The 21,029-nt window shown below is 33.2% G+C and overlaps 2 protein-coding genes across 4 annotated transcripts; one reads left to right on the top strand and one right to left on the bottom strand.

Annotated features, from left to right (window-relative positions):
* Window positions 1-300: 300 nt before the first annotated feature.
* On the top strand, window positions 301-7,006 carry LOC134283057 (repressor of RNA polymerase III transcription MAF1 homolog). Of its 3 annotated transcripts, none has more exons than XM_062765498.1 (7): window positions 301-740; window positions 3,311-3,448; window positions 3,681-3,849; window positions 4,157-4,281; window positions 4,482-4,601; window positions 5,384-5,470; window positions 5,754-7,006. In XM_062765498.1, the coding sequence occupies exons 1-7, from the start codon at window positions 658-660 to the stop codon at window positions 5,770-5,772; spliced, it is 741 nt and encodes a 246-aa protein (XP_062621482.1). In that variant the 5' UTR covers window positions 301-657; the 3' UTR covers window positions 5,773-7,006. The 3 variants fall into 3 exon arrangements, with proteins under 3 accessions (XP_062621482.1, XP_062621483.1, XP_062621484.1); XM_062765499.1 differs by having other exon boundaries at window positions 303-740; window positions 5,384-5,501; XM_062765500.1 differs by lacking the exon at window positions 5,384-5,470 and having other exon boundaries at window positions 303-740.
* A 2,829-nt stretch (window positions 7,007-9,835) lies between these two features.
* LOC134283056 (ubiquitin carboxyl-terminal hydrolase CYLD-like) lies at window positions 9,836-20,502 on the bottom strand. The gene is given in 14 exon segments (XM_062765497.1): window positions 9,836-10,656; window positions 10,844-11,084; window positions 13,133-13,215; window positions 13,218-13,244; window positions 13,452-13,489; window positions 13,491-13,552; window positions 13,984-14,119; window positions 14,544-14,610; window positions 14,809-14,900; window positions 15,762-16,189; window positions 16,596-16,810; window positions 17,158-17,707; window positions 18,050-18,379; window positions 19,962-20,502. Coding segments are annotated over 14 exon segments (2,916 nt in total). The 5' UTR covers window positions 20,418-20,502; the 3' UTR covers window positions 9,836-10,465.
* Between the last annotated feature and the right edge of the window lie 527 nt (window positions 20,503-21,029).

Here is a 21,029-nt window from a genome sequence, read left to right as displayed (position 1 = left end):
TACTCTTGTTTACTGGGCTGTTATCATGGTTATGAAACACCGGGCTGTTAGGATTTAATTAGCGTAAAAAGTATGTTAAAAATGTGTTAACAACAAAAAAGAAATCTGTTGATTTAATCTTTATACATTCTTACTAATTTGGAAAACACGTCGAAGCATGCGTCAGAGTTAAAAGTCAGCTTTCGCTTTTTAGAAACGGATTATATAAATCAACGCATTGCATTGTGGGTGCATTTTTTTGTAGGTCAAGTTTACAAATAATTTTTCAAGGAAGAAGAAGGAGAGTGGATCAAAACGTAGATTTTCGAGATTGAATTCTGTTTTAGTGAGTCAGACATTGTGGTTTGTTGGAAAAAGAAAGAACTTCCAGCATTATTATCACTGTTTGATCGTGTGATTTGCGCGTTTTAATTTTGATTATCGATAATTCAGCCATCAATGGAGGATATAGCATTCTGTGATTTTGATGCAATGAAAGTTGAAAATTTCTCATCAAGCAAAAGAGACTCACTGAAGAGGATTTCTTTTTATTCACACCCTAAAAGTTTTCTGAAAAACTTTAGACTTCCGAGTCGTTCTTTATCCTTGTTTTAATTTGTTCTTTCCCTTTGTTTACCTTTGACAGTTCTTTATTTTTTGTGACACTCGATATTTAAAATGAAGCTCTTGGAAAATTCAAGATTTGAACAAATCAACAGTGCTCTTAATATGCAGCTAGAGACTTCCAGGATAGAAGGAAGGTATGACATAGCTATAAGACTGAGTGATTTGGAGATTTAGTAAACCTACAATGTCCCAACCCAAGTTTCACTGTCATGACTACAGGTGTTCAGTGAAATGTAGGTTGTTTAGAAGGACAAGGTTACCCATTATGATAGGCAAACCCAGCGTTCAAAATTTACTGTATAGTCAACTTGCAAAATCCAATTTAGAATATCCAAATTGCGAGTTTGAAATTTGTGAACTCGAAAAAACTTGAGAGTCCATTTATCTAAATATACAAAGCCTTTTTTATATGAAAATTGCAAGAAGTCTAGGGGAAAGTGTTGATATTTCGGACACTTCAGAATGCTTTTTTGGAAATACTTGGCATTTACCGCTAAATATAGGCATGCTATACACCGTTCGATGCAGAAAACCTTCCGCTACTTATTTTCGTGGTACATCGGCTCTTTTCGTGAGATAATATCATTAGTAAACGCATTTAAACAGCACTAGGTAGGAGGTTGTAACTTCGGACAGTGGTGTTGTAACTTCGGACACAGGGTGTTACAATGTCGGACAGTGGGTAAAAAAGGTATGCTTGCTGCTGTGTCGCACAGATTACACGATGGTCGTGCTAATTACAGCAGGGAACTTTGACTAGCTTTTGTCGGGATGTATGAAATAAAATATAAACACTTTTCAATAGAAAAAATTGTATTTGCCGCAAAAATTATAAGTAGCGTGAACAATATGTAGGATAAATATGTGTAGCAAACACATATATGATATGCAGATATATAATAAAATTATTTCATTTATTACTTTCTTCACATTTGTTTCTTGGGTTTTTCTTTTACTTTTTTTCTTTCAATTGATTTTTTATTTAACCAAAATAAATTAATTTTTAAAAAAAAGATGTGAACACTGATTTTTTTTTTACATCAAAGTACTAGACTAAGTATATCGTAGTCTGGTAAAAAATTCTAAGGTTTTAAAATAAAAAAAAAAAGACATTTAAAAGAAGGATATAAATCACGCTTCAGATGCTAAATATGTATATATTTTCTCAATGTCAGATATTGCTTGACATCGGGGAATAAAAAATGATAATGAGGTGTTTTCAAAAGAAAAAACCCATCTGAATATCTTTTGCCAGGTAGACTAGCCCTACCAAGTACAGTGTATATAACATCTACAGAACCTTGTGGTCAGTTAAATTCAAACATGTATAACCATGGGTCGAAGTACGTTTTCAATTTATATTTAATTCCAAACGGCTTTTTTTCAAATTTAATTTGGGGGTGGCATTTTTATTTTTGTAGAACTGTAATACGTTAAGAAATGTATAGTGTCTGAGAAACCCATTTCAAATGAACATCTTAATTACATTACATTGCATGTTTGTTTATTTTTTTTAAACAATAAATTGAATGGCATAATTAAAGGGGGTACGTAAATTTCATTTATTTATATTTATGTGAACTTTGTAAGTAGAAGGCTTTTAAAATATTAAGCACTGAACACCTGAACAGGTATGTTACACTGGCAGATTTAGATTCGATCTTCCCTCTCTTTCTCTCTCTTTATCACCCCCCCCCCCCCCCCCCCCCACTTTTTAAAAAAAATGAAGAAAAAGAAATAACACAACCATTTTAAAAGTTCGTTTTAAATATTTTTAAATTAAAAAAAAAAACCAAGTTATGGTCAGTAATGCAAGTTTATCGAAATATATAAAAGGTCTAAAGCCAGTAATGGGTCAAATTTTAGTCACGTTTTCTGTCTCTCAGAGAGGTGTTGTAATTCCGGACACCTCAATTTCGGTTAATTATTTCCATTTACAAGATAATTCTTTATGAAATATTGAAGAAAATAATTATTTAAATGGAATTTATTCACATTTATAATTTTTTAGAAGTAAATTTTAGCAGAAAACCAATTATCTCAACCGTGCACCATTTTGCCTGTCAAACTGAAAGTAGACGGATATTAGCGTCATCCACAGCACAGTCGGTGAAGGTCATTTATTTATGGCAACAAGTCGCACCTGAGCTGACACACGCAAAGATTTTTTTGTAAACCATTTTGTAAATGTATTATCTACAGAAGTAAGTTTTAATATCATAATAAATAACACAAGAGAAAAAGTGATAAAGCTCTTTATTGACTGTCCGAAATAACACCCCCGTCCGAAATAGCAACACTTTCCCCTAGTGAAATTTGCTTGTTCTTTTTTTGTACTCGCAATTATTTGCAAGTTGCAATTCTGTAGAGTTTCTACCCCTGAATACCTATCATTTAAAATAAAAAAGTTAATAATGAAACCTCTACAAAAGAAGTGCTTGAGTCAATGAGATGATGACTTCTTTGATGTGACTGTGTTTTATTATAGTTAGTTCATTGTGGAAAAAAAAAATATGCTCAAACACAGGCTTATTTATCATTGTTTATACACGTACAATAAAAATACAGTGATCTTAGAAATTATTTAAAAGCACCATCAATGATAATGTTACATGGATGTTGATTCTAATTTCTAGGATAGTAGTTTATTTAATTTGTCTTTTTAATACCCCATTAATATGTTAATATTTATTTTTTTTTTCAGAATTGAGAGTTACTCTTGCAAGATGGCCGGGAATGACAAGAAGCTTTTTAAGCTGATCAGTCAGGAGGGGGGTGTGGGACCGCTGGACCTCCAGGCTCTATCCCCTCCCCAAACAGTCCTGTCCCACAGTCCAACCAAGTAAGCCTAAATTCTCATTAATAAGTAAACACATATAAGGACACACCATGTGCATCTAGATATTGACATAGATGGCAGTTGTCCAGATCTAATACAGAAACAGGATAGAACTTAATAAGATAAATCTGTAACTGCATCAAATTAGCAGAATGACTTTATTTTATATGTAGATTATATAATTTACTTAATAACATGAGAGCTGGTGTAATATATTACGTACACTGTTTTGTAGGCCGTACAGTAAGAGTTTTGGTTCCGTGGAGAGTGAGGGGTATCTGTGTGACACCATTCCCACCAAAACACTGTTCTACCTGATTTCTACCCTGAATGCCTCCTTCAATCCAGACTATGACTTCAGCAATGCCAAAAGTGAGGAGTTTAGCAAGGAGCCAAGCATTGAAGTAAGTGGTCAATATGATCTCTCATAATCCCAAATCAGAGATGTCCAGATACACAAGAAATGTGGCCATTTTTCCCAAAATGGATGAAAAAGACTGCTTTTCAAATTTGAAAAAAAAACTGGTTGAAAAATTCATGTTATATGTTGATAATGTTCAGTGATGTCATTGTTTATTAAGTACATGTACACAAAAGTAAATATTTGCAAAAAATTGTATCTTTCCGATGAGATGCAGCAGTGAAATCATTATGTAATGTTAAGCATTGATTTTTTTATAGTTTATATATAATGTTGTTTTGTTATTGTAGTGGGTTGTGAACACAGTAGACACAGAGCTGAACGCCGCTGCTGGAGATTTGTTCGCTGGATTGAAACAAACTTTATGGGCAGCAATTGACGAGGAAATCAATCTCCAGGATTGTGAAATCTACAGGTAAATAATACTCACAGGTAACTTGTTAATTATTGTTTACACACAAATTATTAAAATTTTAATCAACTTTTTAATCTAGCACCAGAAGTGGGGTATTTTAATACAAGACACATATAATACAATAAAAGAATAAATGCATACTTTTAATATAATATTAATATTACCTAGATTTAAGATGCTTGTATGATTCATTCCTACAGCTACAATCCTGACCTGATCTCAGACCCTTTTGGAGAAGAAGGCAGCATTTGGTCATTTAACTACTTTTTCTACAACAAGAAGCTGAAGAGAATTGTTTTCTTCACCTGCAGGGCATACAGGTATGTGGAATTAATCTACTAAATTGACTAGAGTTTTCAGTTGGTGTTGTAATATTTATGTACATATTGCTGTGCACTTAAACTGTTGTCAGATAAATAATATCTGTACATCATGATTTTTATTGTTTCATTGACATTTATTTCCACAAGCTGGCAGTTTGATTTTTGCCATGGCTGGGTGGCTTGTTTTGTTTGGTGTCATTAAATTGCAGGTGGTGCTGGAAACAGCTCAGCTTTTCTATAGCTCTGTCTGTTTATCCCTCTCTCTCTCTGCGGACAGTTACAAAACACCGTTTATCTTAAATGTATTTTCTCATACCTTTTGATTTTTAGTTTTCTATACACGTTTTCTTGATTCTCATATCCGTAATTCTGGGGGTAATTTTAAGGATGTGTAAAATCTCACAGGGCAATTACATGTACTTTCAAAAATTATGCAACACATATTTTCTTGCTTAAATGCCTTTTTTAATGCTAGAATTCCAACTTTTTTGAAAAAAATAAAATTAAGTACATGCACAACCAAGCATTTGTTAATTGGAATTACATGTATTTCCACGTTCCCTGGAAAAATCACATATTCTGTAAAGGGAATGAGGAGAGTAGCGTAAAACCCTTGGCTAAAAATCACCCTGGAAAAATCACATATTCTGTAAAAGGAAAAAAACTCTGAAACAAAAGGTAATGCCTTTCCCACTGGGACATATGCCCCTTCCCATTGATTGCCGTGGGTCCCTTGGCTGGGTCATTTCTGACTGCCCCTGTATGTTGTTTGATTGTAGTGTGTCCGCCCCTTATAATAGTGACTCCGGCATCGGCCAGGACAGCGAGATGTTTGATTATTCTGACAACATGGAGTTTTCCCAGGAGTGAGTGTCCACTTCGTCCGGTGGTTTGTGTGTATGTGTCTTTGTCCTGGTGTGGTCTTATTGTTTTGTCTCATCACACTTTCTCTTTTCATCCCTTCAAAATATTCTTCTTTGTGTATTTTTCAAAATAATAACTGCAATTTGTAATTTGAAGGAAAAAAATTGATATATTTTTTAATGTACTTAGTAAGAACAGAATTAAATATCATTCATTATAAAAGAATTTTTCATGTAATAAATATTAATGAATATTTAGCTAATGTACATGTAATTTTACTTCTAGGGACCTCTCACTGGAATGACAATAGAGTGACATACCTGCCCTGTTTTCTGAAACGTGAGAGTTGTCTGTCCTTGAGTACCATTCTCATCACATTAAGGAGATTCCGTTTGGTTAATTTAGTTTTTATTTACTTGCCATGTAATGTAGAATTTTATTGCCTCCCTGCATTCGTCGGGATGTTTTATTGTAAATTTATCAACATTTTAATGTTCTGTCATCATTTCTGTATTTTTATTCTTTTTCTCATTCTGTATATATCTTAACTCAATCTTTTCCTTCCAACTTTGAGTAAATGTAAATACTAGTTTTTATTTGAAGGAGTCTTGTGTATAAACAAGTAAATAACAGATTTGTTTGTTGTTGTTTATGTAGAACTATAACTTTTATACTCAAATCTATTTTTTCTATTCTTAGCCTTTATTATTTTGTTTAGTTGTAGACAGTTTATCAGTTGTTGTTATTGTTGATTTTTTTCATGTACATATTTCCTCTTCAGTACAGAAATCCAACTTTTAGTATTCTTGCTGACTGAATGTAGAAAACCTAAATGCCTTTATGGTGTTATAATTGTCTTTGATACTTAAGATAATTTGTATGAAAATGAAAGTATATGTACAATGTACATGAACAGCTACTATCACATGCCAGTGATTATGAGGGATGCAAAAGCAGCAAGAGCAGAATGACGGAGAAAATAAAGACTGTAATCTTCTGAAAAGTACCAAAAGAACGGAAGTTGGACATTGTGCATGCCCTAAGCAACTGGTATTGTTACCAACTGTTTAAGAGGTGTGGACCCGAAGGAATGTGGATTATTACTGGTGGATTATTAGTGGTGGATTATTTGTGAAGGTACCAGATATAAAACTTGAGAAGAGCACAGTATGGAACTCATCCCTCAAGTAAATTTTAATGACAAGAGAAACTTCCATGATAGACACATATTGTGATAAGGACACAGTGGAATGTTTCGATGTGTATAACAATGTCCACATAGCGCTGGATTGTGAAATGGTTACAAGAATTGTATGCAAAACTTGTCAGGAAATCAAGCAAGGTGTGTTATGGAGAAGATGCAAAAACCCACCTGTTTTACAGATAACCAGGCTCTGCTTAATGTATCAGTAGTTTTCTATGTACCGAGGTTTAAATTCAGCTATTGTAATGTTGGATCTTGTTCTGAAAAGTGTTTGTACAGTTCACATAACATTTACACTATGCAGCATCAATCATTAAATTGTTTTTATTTCAAAGTATGAGTTGCATTTTATTTCAAAAGGCAGGAGACTAACTTTTCTCTGGTAGCTAATTTTAAAGGAAAAGAACACTTAATTGTCAACAAAAGATGACTATTGATCCTAGAACTCGCAAGATGCTAGATATGTATTATACACTACATGTATCATAAGAGGCATATACGTATAGTAATAGAACTCAAAGATAATCAATTCATGTGATATAACCTTGACCCAAATTCATTCCAGCAATGCAGGAAAATTGCAAACTTGTCCTGGCTATAATTTTGTAAGGGAGAAGGATTGGAAGTTCATTTTCAAATGAAGAAATATAGCATGTCTATTTTTCATTAAAAGATTACTAATGACTACAGGACATTCCATTTCTTGACCAAGGTCTTTTTGGCAAGTTCAAGGTCACAGTTACAAAACTTAATTTAACCTTGCCCCTAACTTTTGAGTGGATAGGGCTTTACTGACTTTTATTTTTCATTGTGTAAAAGTCTTTCAATGAGTAAATTTTTCTGACCTTTGCCTTACTGTGTGACCCTTCTTCAAGAAACTTTAACCTTGCCCATAACTTTTGGGGAAAAGGGAGCACTCTTGCATGGGGCCTACATTTGGCACTTCATAGGACAGAGAAAAATCCATATTCTTGGTAATCAACTCTGATAATTACAGTTGCCATATTAGGTAGCTTAAAGATGCATATCCCTCTATTTTACAAAGAACCATAAAAATATATAATTTGAAAAATATTAATGGAACAATGCTTCACTCTGTAGCAGTCTGATGGGTTCCATGCCAGTGGCCAGTTGGTAGAGAACTTGACCAGAGATTCAGGGGGCCAGGGTTTGAATCCCAGTCAGGTATGTCACATTTTTCTCCTTCCCTGTTACTCTTCATTTCCCAATAATGACAAGAGTTAATTAACCCTTTAAAAATTATTTGAAGACAAGGCTTTTCTTAGTGAGTTGTATTCTTTATTTCGTATATAAATTATGTATTAGAGATATAATAAAATCTAGTCACATTCAACAGAGCAGAAATTCAGAACAGGTCAAGCAGAAACCCTAACACTGGACGGAAAATTAAATGTGAAAGTTTTAAAAAATCAAAACAGTATATTAGAGGTTAAAAATCTTCAGCTGTTAAACAGAGCAGAAATAATACTGTTTCCTTCAAACAGAACAATACTTGAGGGCCTCATGTAAATTATCCTTCAAATGTGCCCACATTTAAATATTACCATACATTAGGGATGTCAACGAATAGTCGACTATTCAAATGTCAGTCGAATGGACCGACAATCGAATAATGAAACAACATTCGAATATTAAATAAATGCAAGAAAAGGGGGTGATAATGAAATTTTCATCTCAAAATTGTAAAAATGGTCCTTTCTCAAACTAAACAGCTGAACAGTGTACATCCTTAGACGAATAAGAGCTCAAACGCAGTCATAGTATATATATGATTTTCCACATTGCATGTATGGAAAATACAGTAATTACATACGGCGATAATTATTTCTCAATCAATGACTTTTTTTGTTATTGTATGTAGTAAATTATGCAATGCGCTATACTGGACTATGAAAATTATTTAATTGACTTGTACCAATCATATTTATAAACTCTAGGAATTTTAAATTCTTAGAAACACATAATATTTGCAAAGTCATGAAGTTTTAAAGTTCGAAAATTATTAAAACAATCTTACATAAAAGACATTTTGATATATGCTTGAAAACTTAATTGAACAAACGGTATTTAACATTTTCATCAGAAGTGTGGATACTGTGTGTTTACAATTCCCCATTTCCAATTTATTGCAATTTTCCAATTTATTTGATTAATAAGCTTTCAAAAACACTGTGTTTTAAAAAAATAAATAAATGCTCCGAATAATCGACTATTGTTCGAATAATGCAATCGAATGTTTGACTAACAAAAATAAATATTTTGACATCCCTACCATACATGTATCTAGATTATCAGTAGATTTTAATTGGAAATGCTGAAATTTTAAAATTTAATTCACCTGTCAAATTGGCAGTACTGGTAAATGTAAGTACTATTAGTTCTAGACAGGACCTTCTGACTTTTTTAACTAAAAAGATATGAATATAGTCAGATACGGAAGTGAGTTAAGGTTAAATATGGGTGTTTTTATGCAAATGAGTTAATAAAAATGCATAAGTTGTATATTTAATATACAGAAAAAGTTCAAATTGATTTTCTTATTCATACTTAGTATCCACAGCATGTTAAAGCTAGTACACATCATGACGTCATATTATGTCGTCATTGTTCTTCCCCATTCAAAATAATTAAGCACATAAACAAACCAACGTCAGCGCAAGGGCATGTCCTATTTAATTTAAAATAAATAATGAATAATATTAAGGAAAATATTCTAAAAATTCATAAATTTGCTGCACAAATCCTATGCACTTTCTCAATCGATAAAAATTGTAGGAAACTTGCACTGGACTGTGAATTTTTACTCTTTTTCAACTTAAAACTGTAAAAATAGTAACTAACACTTGCAGTGTCGACATTTGTGCAGCAACATCTTAATTCCTTGGAATATTCTGCATCTATTCATACCTTGTTTTTGTAAAACAAAGTAAGGTATGCCCTTGCACCAAAGCGATTTTGTTAGTGTTCCTTATAAACTTGTGTAGTAGAGGTTGATGACATCATAATATGACGTCATAATGTGCACTGGCTATCACATGTCGTGAGTACCAAGAATATACTAGAAAACAAGTCTTAAGTTTTTCTGTGCGGTAAGTATAGCCATTATGGATTTAATTAGATTTTTTGCTTAGAAACCCCCATATGTAGCCGTTACTCACTTGTGTAATGAAATTTGTTTATAGCCTTCATAATAATAATTCTCCTTCTCTTGTACTTATATCCCTATATCACGTATTACAGTTTCTGTAACACATCAAGCACTTAGCCTTTTACAATGTATAAAATCTGAATTTGTATTTAAAGGTTTGATTTTTAAAGCTTATTAAATTTTTTTTTTACTCTGAACATCTTTATGAAGATGAAAGAAGTTAAATGACAAATTTTATTGATAGCATCCGTAACACCTTCTAAACCTCGTGTGTATAAATATTTCTCTGCCACCCAAAATGGTACTCTCAAAGAATTATTTATAATGTGTTCTGAAAAACACTAACAATTATAAAGCTTTGATGAGTCTGGAAAACAAATTAGTGGAGAATTTGTCACAAATATCACAAACTACATGTATATTCCTTTTCACACAAATATTTAAGAATGCTTTGCAATAAATAAGACAATGGATGTATTTTGTTCACAGAAGCCCACTGAGAATTGAGTTGAAATGTTGCAAACTCAGACACCAATCCTGTCTATAATGCATTACTAGCGAACCCTGCTGGGCTGGAGGAAGAATCCTGATGGCGTGACACAACACTCTGTTTTTATAGCTTTATCATCGGACCATGGAGACTTCGGGACTCTGATACATGCACATATAAGCATCACAAAGCAGACGGCGAATGTGTTCTGGGAGTTCCTTATCATCTCCCCGACGCATTATCTCCTCTTGATAGTCCTCCGACAGCCATTTTGATAAATCGGGGCAGAGTTTAACCTCTGGGATATTGTATCCACTCTGTTCACCTGTAAAACAAAAATCCTCACAGCCGTGAATTTACACTTCATCATTCATTTTTATTTCCAACTCATTCTTGTACTACAATCATTTGATTATCAAGATCTTTAAGAAACTTATAGTAATTAAAACACAATTTTACATGGGTTTATAAATTGCATTTGAGTTCTATTAGAAATGAAATAATTACGCTACCCATCCGATCTGCCATGGAATCAAAGAAGATCCACTGGGCATCCTTGCCTTTCCCACACTTAACAAAGGACACGTAGTGACTGGTCTGGATACAGACGACAGCAAACAGTTCCATCTTCTCCCGCGGTATGCTGGGGTTCTGCTTCTGAATATGCTTCTGTTCACTGTGAATGGCCTTATAGTCCTGGGGTACAGCAATGGCCTCCCATTTATGGTTAATCCTAACCTTGTGTTTGTGACTCTGTCAAAATTTACAGAATAAGGAGATGGTTTTTAAAAATTATATTGAGTTCAGGTATTTTCATTAATTTCATAACCACTTAAAGATTGTTCTTTATTGAACGTAATTATGGTCAAAATATATTTTATATATGAAAAATTTGATATGGGGCTATTATGATATACTCAGTATAAGTATTTTTTTTAATTAACCGGATTTAAAAGCCTAAATATTCTTTTTAAAAATGTATTTCATTTCATATATAATAAATTGTATTCTTGATTAAAGCGCAGTATTTTTTTCTTTTTATTTTACATTGCCGAAATTCTCATCATGTACAATTGGCTATATAACATTCTGATTAATGGTCTTTATTATAACTTGTGCATTTACGATATAAATATTGTTTTTTCTTTTAAATAAAACAACAATAAACAAACAAAAAACTCTGTTATAAGTACTGGTAATAAGATGTTTGTTTTCTTCCCTTTATTTTTTCCGCATACTCAAATACATTTACAGCAAGACCTTAAATAAGACCTTTTTTAAAAAAAATCGTTTAATACTGAAATTATCTAATGTGAATATCCTTTTGCAGCAAATCGTTTGACTTTCTGTCAAGTTATAAGTAAATTTCCTCGAATGTAGCCTTAAGATTTTTAAAAATATCAAAGTGCGATTTGATATAAACTAAAATAGATGAAGAGTTTAATGTTTGATATTTTGAAAATAATGTGGACGAATACGGAATTTTCATTTTAACTTCAGAAACAACGACATTGAAAGAATGCATACAATATCGTGAGACATGTATGCAAATGTCGACCCCATCTCTTGTTTGAAATAATGACAAATGCCCATTTATATCACAGGAGAGTTGAACATACACCTTTTTTTTTTGATAAATAAAATTGAAGAAATAAAATTAAAAATCAACATATTCAACATAACTTGAATTCGTATCCAGGTTTCATGTGATATGGAATGCATAACGCATACATATATGGTCTAAACACAAAATCCTTCAGTTATTTTTCCTGATACATATAAAACCAGCAGTATATTTATTCATTCATGAATTTAAAAACTAATTAATGCATACCTCCCGGATTCAAATGACGAAATACTTGTATATTTGCACTGTAAACAACGTTTCGTCAAACGCTAATGGTCTGCGACGCCAAAAAAAAATTGAAGGGGTGGGGGTGGTAGGGGTATTCAAAAAGTGCCTTAAAATCTACATTTAAATCCGCTTTAGATATGAGAACTTTTAGATATGTAAGTTAATATATTTTTGAAGCAAAAGCATTATTCCAATAAAATGTGTATTTGTAGATTCATAGCAAAGTCTATCCGCGCGGGAACGTGATTTATTGAGAAAAGAAATTTTCCGCTATTAACAATTTTATACAAAAAATTATAAGAATTATTTTTACTACCAGCTACCTAAACAAATTTTTTTACAAAAATTAAACGACAGGTTTTTTCAAAAAAAAATTTTGAATTTGAAAAATACACAATTTTCAAGACTCATATAATTCATAGTTTTTCAGTTTAAGGTCTTTAAAAATTGTTTTGATGATAATTATATCAAAAAGATATAAATGGTTAAAAGAATAAGTCAATGAAATTTGACAGTTATATCTATAAACCTGGCTTTTTTTAAATTCAAGGTTTAAGTAGTTCATTGATTAAAAATTTTCTCTCCTTGTAAACAACTAAAGGGGGGTAACTTTTGGAATATTCTGTCCAAAAACCACTCGAACGATTTTGTCCAAAATGTGCATACATGCAGTAGATATAGTCATGTACTAAATATACAAAAATAACGAAAATTAAACGACAGGAATTTTTTGGGGTAGGTGTGTTGTACATCCTTAATAACATATTTTCCAATCTGTTACAAAAATAATGCTTTCACAGTTGTAAGTAATAATGTATTTATACTCAGTTACAAGTTTTTTAAAATGTAATGATCATGTATTTATACTCGGTTATAAGTAATTATGTATTTATAGTCAGTAACTCTAAAAAGTAAGGATACTACAAAATACTAATGGAGATCTTACCATCTCTTTACAACCTTCACAGAAAGCAATCGTGTTCAGTCCTGCTCCATGCTGGTTGTAACATTCCTTGCAAAATGCGGCCAATCACCACATATTATACACTCCCTCGGTGCTGCAAAAAGCAACTCATATATCATACATCTATTTATGAAAAAAAAACTTCGAGCCAAATACCACTTTCAAATCGCTAAAAAATTTATGAAACCATCTCGTGTTTAATACTTGAAGCTTTAATGGGGATTTAGTTTTGATAAAATCTTCAAAGTTATTGATACATGTTTAGGTAATTTGATGAAAATTGCTATCTCAAATAACCAACCATTCTGTAAGACATCAGTGATGTCCAGCTCTAAACTACAATGCATACATCTTGTAATCTTTGCCAAATCGAGGCATCTGGAGAATCAAACATGGGGGTCTCTGTAAAAGTAACAAGTACCACAAACTGAAAATGGTATCACATGTGCAAGGTCATATGCAAGGTAGGAAACACATTGTATCATAAGAAGTAAAGGGGAAAGAATATAGGACAGAATGTTTTTTTTATTAAATATGGTGAAACAATAGGCACTGGTAGTAAGTACATGTAGTAACAGTTTGACCTTTTGATGTATGAGCTTAACCTAAATAGATGAGGTCAAGGTCATACATCAAAGGCCAGATTATGACGCTTTGACTTATAACTTGGCCAAATACATTAATATGTCTTTCTTTTGATCAGAGGAATTACCTTGGTTAAAAGTTGTATTTTAATACTATAAAAATGCAATATGTCGAGAAGCACATTAGAGATTTTTCAAATAAAGTCTAGAAAATTTAAGTTTGCTAAATATGAAGTGTCTGTGTCATACCTCCTCTAGTTTCACTTTCATCTGAAGGAAGGACAATTCAAATAACTGTTGTGTGGTAGGAAGCACTAATCTCTCATCCTTCTCCATAATCAGCTGATACAAAAAGGAATGTTGGCTACCACCCCCATTATCTGATCTGTAAAACAAACTCACAGATTTAAACAACCTTGTCTTAGCTGACTGTTTAAAACTCTTAAAATACAATTACCCTGTAAATAAGAAATCATCCTTCCAAGTAGTGGTATTTTGGAATTTGATAAAAGTCAAATATTTGGGTTTTAAATGAACTAGCTATGTTCAAACATGTGATATGTTATAAAAAGGATCTCCTATGGTATTAATATATAATTTTTTTTTCCAACTTGCATGTTTTGATCCCCCTCAGAAAGGCTTGTGGATAAGAACACACAACTTGTTAGATGAAAAAGAAAATCATATCCAACCACAAATCATGAGAGATCCAATATTTGTCTTGCATTGAATTGAGCTTACTTTGCTTTTCTTTCCGACATGTAATATTTTTCTAGTGTTTATAAGCCTAACTCTATTTTTATAATTACCTTATGTGTAAAAAAGGATCTGCTTTTGTAATCTGGTTCAAAAGTAAATTCAAAAACTCCTCTGGATCTACCAAGAAAAGAGAGTTTTAACAAATTAATTTTGAATTATGATTCACAGCAGTACTTACTTTCTTGAGAAATATACAGACTGAATATTTTTTTATTTAATGAATCATAATTGAATAAAATAGCTATTAACTTGGCAGTAAAACTATTGATAAATAGACACGAATCAGTTTATCTAAAAACACAATAACAGCCATACCTTTTTCTTCACTCATCATGCCGGGAATATTTCCTAATTTATCGAGTAAATGACGTAATTTCATTACTTTATCAGCACGTACATAATTATGTCTGAAATTTTAAAAAAAGTCATCCATTAAGGTCCACAAAAATAAAGATATCACTATAAAATAATGCAAGGGCATACTAACTAATAATTAAACATTTATTTCTTATAATTATAACATAATAATTCTTATAAATGTTGAACAGAGAAAACAAGAGGCCCATGGGCCACATCCCTCACCTTAGTAACTTTGGCTAAGCTGCCCCCCCCCCCCTCCCAGATATTCCCCCTTGTAATACCTATTGTGGCTCCACCCTGTCCCAGAGGGAATTTGTACAATTTAAAATCTACACTATCACAGGATGCTTCCACATAAGTTTCCACTTTTCTGGCCCAGTGGTTTTTGAAAAGAAGATTTTAAAATCTTTTTCCTATATATATCAATGTAAAACTTGGATTCCCTATTGTGACACCTCCTTACCCCCGGGGGTTAATGATTTGAACAATTTCAAAGCTACACTACCCTATGATGCTTACACATAAGTTTCAGCTTTGCAAGCTCAGTGGTTCTTGAGAACTTTTTATGACCCAACCCTATTTTAATCTTTTCTTGATTATCTCCCCTTGCAAGGAGACTTTGCCTTTTATTTTAAAGAACGTAAACTCTCCTTCACCCAACAATGTTGTGTACCAAGTTTGGTTAAAATTTTTGAGTGATTTTTAAAAAGAAGTTAAAAATGTGAAAAATTTACAGATGAACGGATGGACACCTAGATGGAAGACAGACAAACAGGTGATCAGAAAAGCTCACTTGAGCTTTCAGCTCAGGTGAGCTAAAAAGTGACATGGAATTGTTTTCTTGCCAAGAAGAATCATGTTTTCCTTCCACTCAACAATTTCCTTAAATTCTCTCCATAATAACTTACTTCCTTAGTGGATTAACAATGCCCTCTTTTATCACTTGTTTTACTTCATCATATTCATATAAGTCATCACTGCGTTTAGGTCTATATAAAATTCCATCAAATACTGTAGTAAAATAAAACATAGCAAGCAATGTAGCATCTAAGTAACAAGAGTTATGGTGACCCTGAATGCCTTTCTGTTTGCCACACACATCCAGTTCTATTTGTTTAATTTCCAAAGAATCCGGCGGAGATATATTTCCCATGACGTCCGGCGTCTCCATGCTACCAAAATTATTTGAAACTCCGCTATTACGACGAACGCTGTCCACAAAACGTTTGTCCTTGCGACATTTATATAGAGGTACAAAAAAGGCTTTTTTGGGGGGACATGAAAAGAATCGATGCTTTCCAAAACTTCCATCAGTTCCTGCTGATATTTCCTCTTCCTATTAAAGTAAATATATTTTTTGAAAATAAAAATCTTTGCATTTTTTAGAAATTGATTGAAAATTGATTGAATGCAATAGTTTTAAGTGTTTTTAAAATTTCATATAGCTTAGCAATTTTTCATTGACTATACACACACTAACATTTGTTATCAAGTAAAATTCATCATCATGAGAAGGAAGTTTATATAAAAGAAGTCCAATTTTTTTTTATCTTTTTAAAAAGTATGGACTTTTTAAATACAGTGCAAATATTAAGAACAATAAATTCTTTAAAAAGAAAAAATAACAGAGCTCAAATCCACATAAATAATTTTAAAATGACAAAAGTCTGAATTGTTTGTTCCATAAATTGATCGATGGTGGTTCTAAAGTTTACTAAAAACCGTTTCAGAGTAACTCCTACCATTTCCAGTCCTGCTATGGGTTTAACAGGTTCCTTCTGGTCAGGAAGATACCCCATCCATCGGATGACCCCATACAGCAGAGGGTTTGACATGACCTCCACCATTGACCCCACTTCAAGGTCAGGGTCAGCAGGAAGTAATGATCGAGAGCTAGGGTTACTGCGGCGACTGTTTGGTTGTTCTAATGACTCAGACTTCATTTCAATTTGTTGATCTAAATAACAAGTTACAAAAATTAATATTAGTTTTTTTTTACCAATATCAATACCGGCAATAATAGGAGTAAAAACCATTTTACATACCGGTAATTAATCGAAATAGGTATATACATGTACAAGATTTTTTACTTAAGGTAATGCAGATAAAGGGAATAATTTCTCCTACATATGGATGTTAACAAGTTGCAATATGAACTCTTTACCGTAAAAATGACCAAAAGATATAAGGCCGTAAGCCATGAAAATTCTGCATAAAATGAATGCAAGATCACCAATATACAAGAATTGCAAATCTGAAAGAAGTTACATGTAATTATATTAACTATTATAAAGTGACAATTACCCTGTGCCTTGGTGTATTCATACAGTGGATTGGGTCCTCCCAAATCAGCAGGCTTCTCCTCCTTCTGTCTGACGGGAAGACCTGAGTCCTGGGGAGAGGGGGGTAACTTCTCCTTTAGGGGCGGCGGGGGGAGATGAACCTGGAGCTGTTCTTTTGAGAGCACCTGCTGATAGGATGGAGTAGAGGCGTTGCTGGAGTAACTCCCCCTTTCCTTGCTCTGTACAGGCTGTGGCAAAATCTCTCTTTGGACTTGACTGTATCCTGCTGACGAATTCTGGTTACCTGTCCATGCTGAGCTGTATCCTGTACTTTGTTGACCGGTCCGGGACTGTGAAGGTCGAGGGGAGTTGATCTGTTCGGGTTCCTGCATAAAGCCGTACTCTGGCTGCTGGGGGTAGTAGGAACTGGAGGACCCAGAGGCCTGGTTCATTTGCATGTATTCCTCCGCCTTCATTAAACCCATGATAGGTACTAACGATGCATGCTGAGCTTTGGCATAAAACAGTCTGTGATTTTTATATTTCCCTGTACCAGATCCAACAGGATTATCCTGAAAGATATTCATAAGTAATAATAAACCTTAAGTTATGTTTTTCCTTTTTTTATGGTCCTGGAAAGATAAGAAGACATGGATGAACAAAAGATGTAAAGTCATTTCCATTATAATCTAGTTCCTTTTTAAAGAATTCTTGAGAAAAATTTTTGACATCTCTTGTTGCTCTTTCTAAGTTTATTTTACAATATATTAAGACAAATTCTTGCAACAAATGGTAAGTTCTATTTTCAAGTACAAATAAAATATATCTTTCCAATTTTTATTCTGTGACAACCACACACTCATATACTGTGTATATAATATTCCTGCTGAACACTTTCAAACACATAAACTTACGAATTCCACGCCCACTGTGATGTCCCTCCTGTTGCTGTCAGGGAGGATCCCCACCCACTTCACCTCCCCAAATTCCGGACCGTTATCACTGATCCACACAATGCGGTCCTTTTCCTTAAGATTGGAGTTTTCTATCAATTCCCTCTCCTCTCGGTACATAGGCGTCTCCTCATGGATTGGGATTGATCGATCTGTATATCGGCGCTGATATGGAGCATCCTGGTCCCGACGTACCTTGTGTATAGCAGCAAATATCCCGCAGTTCTGTTCACAGGTGAAAAATCGCTTTTTTCTGAACACCCCATCACATGTTCCCTTGCCTTTGCTCTCCTAAAACAATAATGAATTTAGTTTTTTGTTTAATACCCTATATATTACCGGTAAATAAATAAGAAATGAAATAAAATTTAAAGAGACTTTTTAAATTAACTTTTTGGATTTTTACTTTAAAATCTTGGAACATGTTGAATTTTGTACGATTAATATGCTGAAAATGTACAACATTTGGCTGTGTATTCAGCACCTTTGCCTGTTTACCAATGCAACATCACTACCAGGTATTTGTCTTGATTAACTATTTATATTTTAGTATATTCGGAAAGGGTTTCAACAAAATTTGGCTAGTTACTTGTTGAAAAATAGATTTTGGTCAAATGTTGTATAATATGTAACATATTAAGATTAACAGTAATTTGTCAGTCTTCTGGTATTCAATTTGATCTTAATGATGCATAATGTGACAGTCATACATTTAAAGTAGCCACAGGTCTAGTCATCATGGCAATAAAATCTATGACTGTCTCTTTTTTTACTTCATTAGCTATTAGCTGTATTATTGAATTGTTATCTAAGTCTTTTTTCTGAGAATCATTAAAAATTAGGGAGGAAGAATTTACATGAAAATGCAATCTAGTGATTTTTAATTGTTTGTTCCAGATGTAAACATGCATAACATCCTGTATCGAGGCAAAACAAAATCAACAGAGTCATTCATTGTCTATATCACCCAAACTTAGTAGTCCTTAGTACTTGCCCAAGTTGCCCTCCTCATTGAATTCCTTGTATTATTTCACTTGTCTATTACATAAAGTTCACATCATTTTGTAAAATCAATTAAAAGCTTTTCATCCCTATATACAACTGAGAAATAGAATTATGTGGAGACTGCATGCCAATATATTTTGCTTTATCAATGTGGCCTTAAATTACTTTGAACAGGTTGGGACCAATTTGACTCTGAATATCATAAATCTGCATCAAGATACATTTAAAGAAGTAACTTTTGATTGACAAGTTTTTCTGCATGCCCACTGGTTAGGAGCTGATTGATCCCTCGGAAGTTCCTAAACTTATTGGGGATCAATCTAACAAAATATAGGGTTGCAGAAATTTCAGCATTTTGAATTTTTGATGCAGATTTATGATACATAGCCAAAATGAAGTGTAATTTTTTGGCCGTAATTTATACATGTATCCCATTAATGATTTGGGGTATATATGTATTATATCTAAAATGGATTATCATATCCCATTTGGGCACTTGGTCCCAACCTGATGAATATTGTGAAACTCTTTGTCTTTAATCTGTAACGAAAAAGGAGAAAATGTAAGGATGGACCGGAATCCAATGCGGGATCCCTTTATCACTCGTCGGAGCTCTACTGACTGAGCTATAGATTAACCAACTAACCATGCAAGCCTACATAACATACGTGCCCATACCCATAACAAAATTATTAAACCTGAATTTACCATAGTAATCTGGTCAATTGATAACCTAAACCACAGAACCTTTGATAATCTTTTCACAATTTATAATTTGTTCTTACATGACAAGCAATTTCAAGTTGAATATGAGTCAAACATTTTTTTCAAGGAATCAAGTTACACCTAAATTTAAACGTACACATACCCCTAACAATTCAATCCCAAACTGAATTCCCTTGACCCCCGGTAGCTCGCCCTTGTACTTGATGATTCCCTTGAGGTAGGGTTGTCCTTTGACAGCCACTGTGACGGGGTCCTCCAGCTGAAGTTGTGCCCCTTCCTTCAGCCATTCCTGATCCTGAAATATAGACAGGCGTTCTTGGCAGACAGGGATGGGCTGAAGTAAGGCAAATTCTATCTTAGTTAGCTGACCAGTGTCCGTGGGCTGACATTCAATTTCAATGTTCTCAGGTTCAAGTGTCTCTAATATCCACGAGAGGGTGGTTCTCTGTTTATCGTAGCGCTCTTCCACCAACAGTAGAAGAGTTCCGGGTAACACGTCAACTTTTGAAGATGTTGTTCGTAGTATTCCTCTCTCTTTCTTCTTTCCTATTTTATCAGCAAGAAGAATATAGTAAACGTTGTCATTTTGGTCGGACATATCAATATTTAACAAAATACTTTCTGTTTAGGCCTTGCTAAAACATGGCTGCCACTAATACATTGGAAATCATTGGAAATTCCAAAGTGTGTTCCGAATGTCAAGGAAGTCCTTGTGGGAATTCCTCGCGTGAACGATCTAAAAATATCTTATAACGTAAACATCGAGCAGCTAACTATCATCAAAAGAATTTCGATGATTATTTCATATAATTTAAGCTGTGACATGCATAATCCTAGCAAATAAATTAACCAGTGATTGCACTTTTAATTCAAAAAAACTATCATTGTTTTTCATTTTCATATCTATTCAAATCAATAATTTTTTACGTAGCTGAATTTTAATGTTCCAGAGACAGATTTGGGGTAGTTCAGTAGAATCAGAGACATATAAAACCATAAAAAAATATGGTTTTATATGTCTCTGGTAGAATTTTATACCAAAACCTTATATGACCAATATTTAAAAATAAGCTCTTACTCAGGTCAAAGTTCTGGAAAAAGCACACAAAGAGATTAACTTTTTGAACATTTACGGACTGTATCAAAATTCTTGAAATGTTAATTTGTATTAGATTATTTATATATTATGCATATAATTTATTAGAAGCAA

The sequence above is a fragment of the Saccostrea cucullata genome, unplaced genomic scaffold (genome assembly GCF_032062105.1).
Source record: "Saccostrea cucullata isolate Sc308-1 unplaced genomic scaffold, CSIRO_AGI_Scuc_v1 ctg88, whole genome shotgun sequence".
NCBI lineage: Eukaryota > Metazoa > Mollusca > Bivalvia > Ostreida > Ostreidae > Saccostrea > Saccostrea cuccullata.
The sequence above is the reverse complement of the archived record's forward strand: the minus strand, read 5'-3'. Positions and strand labels throughout refer to the sequence as shown.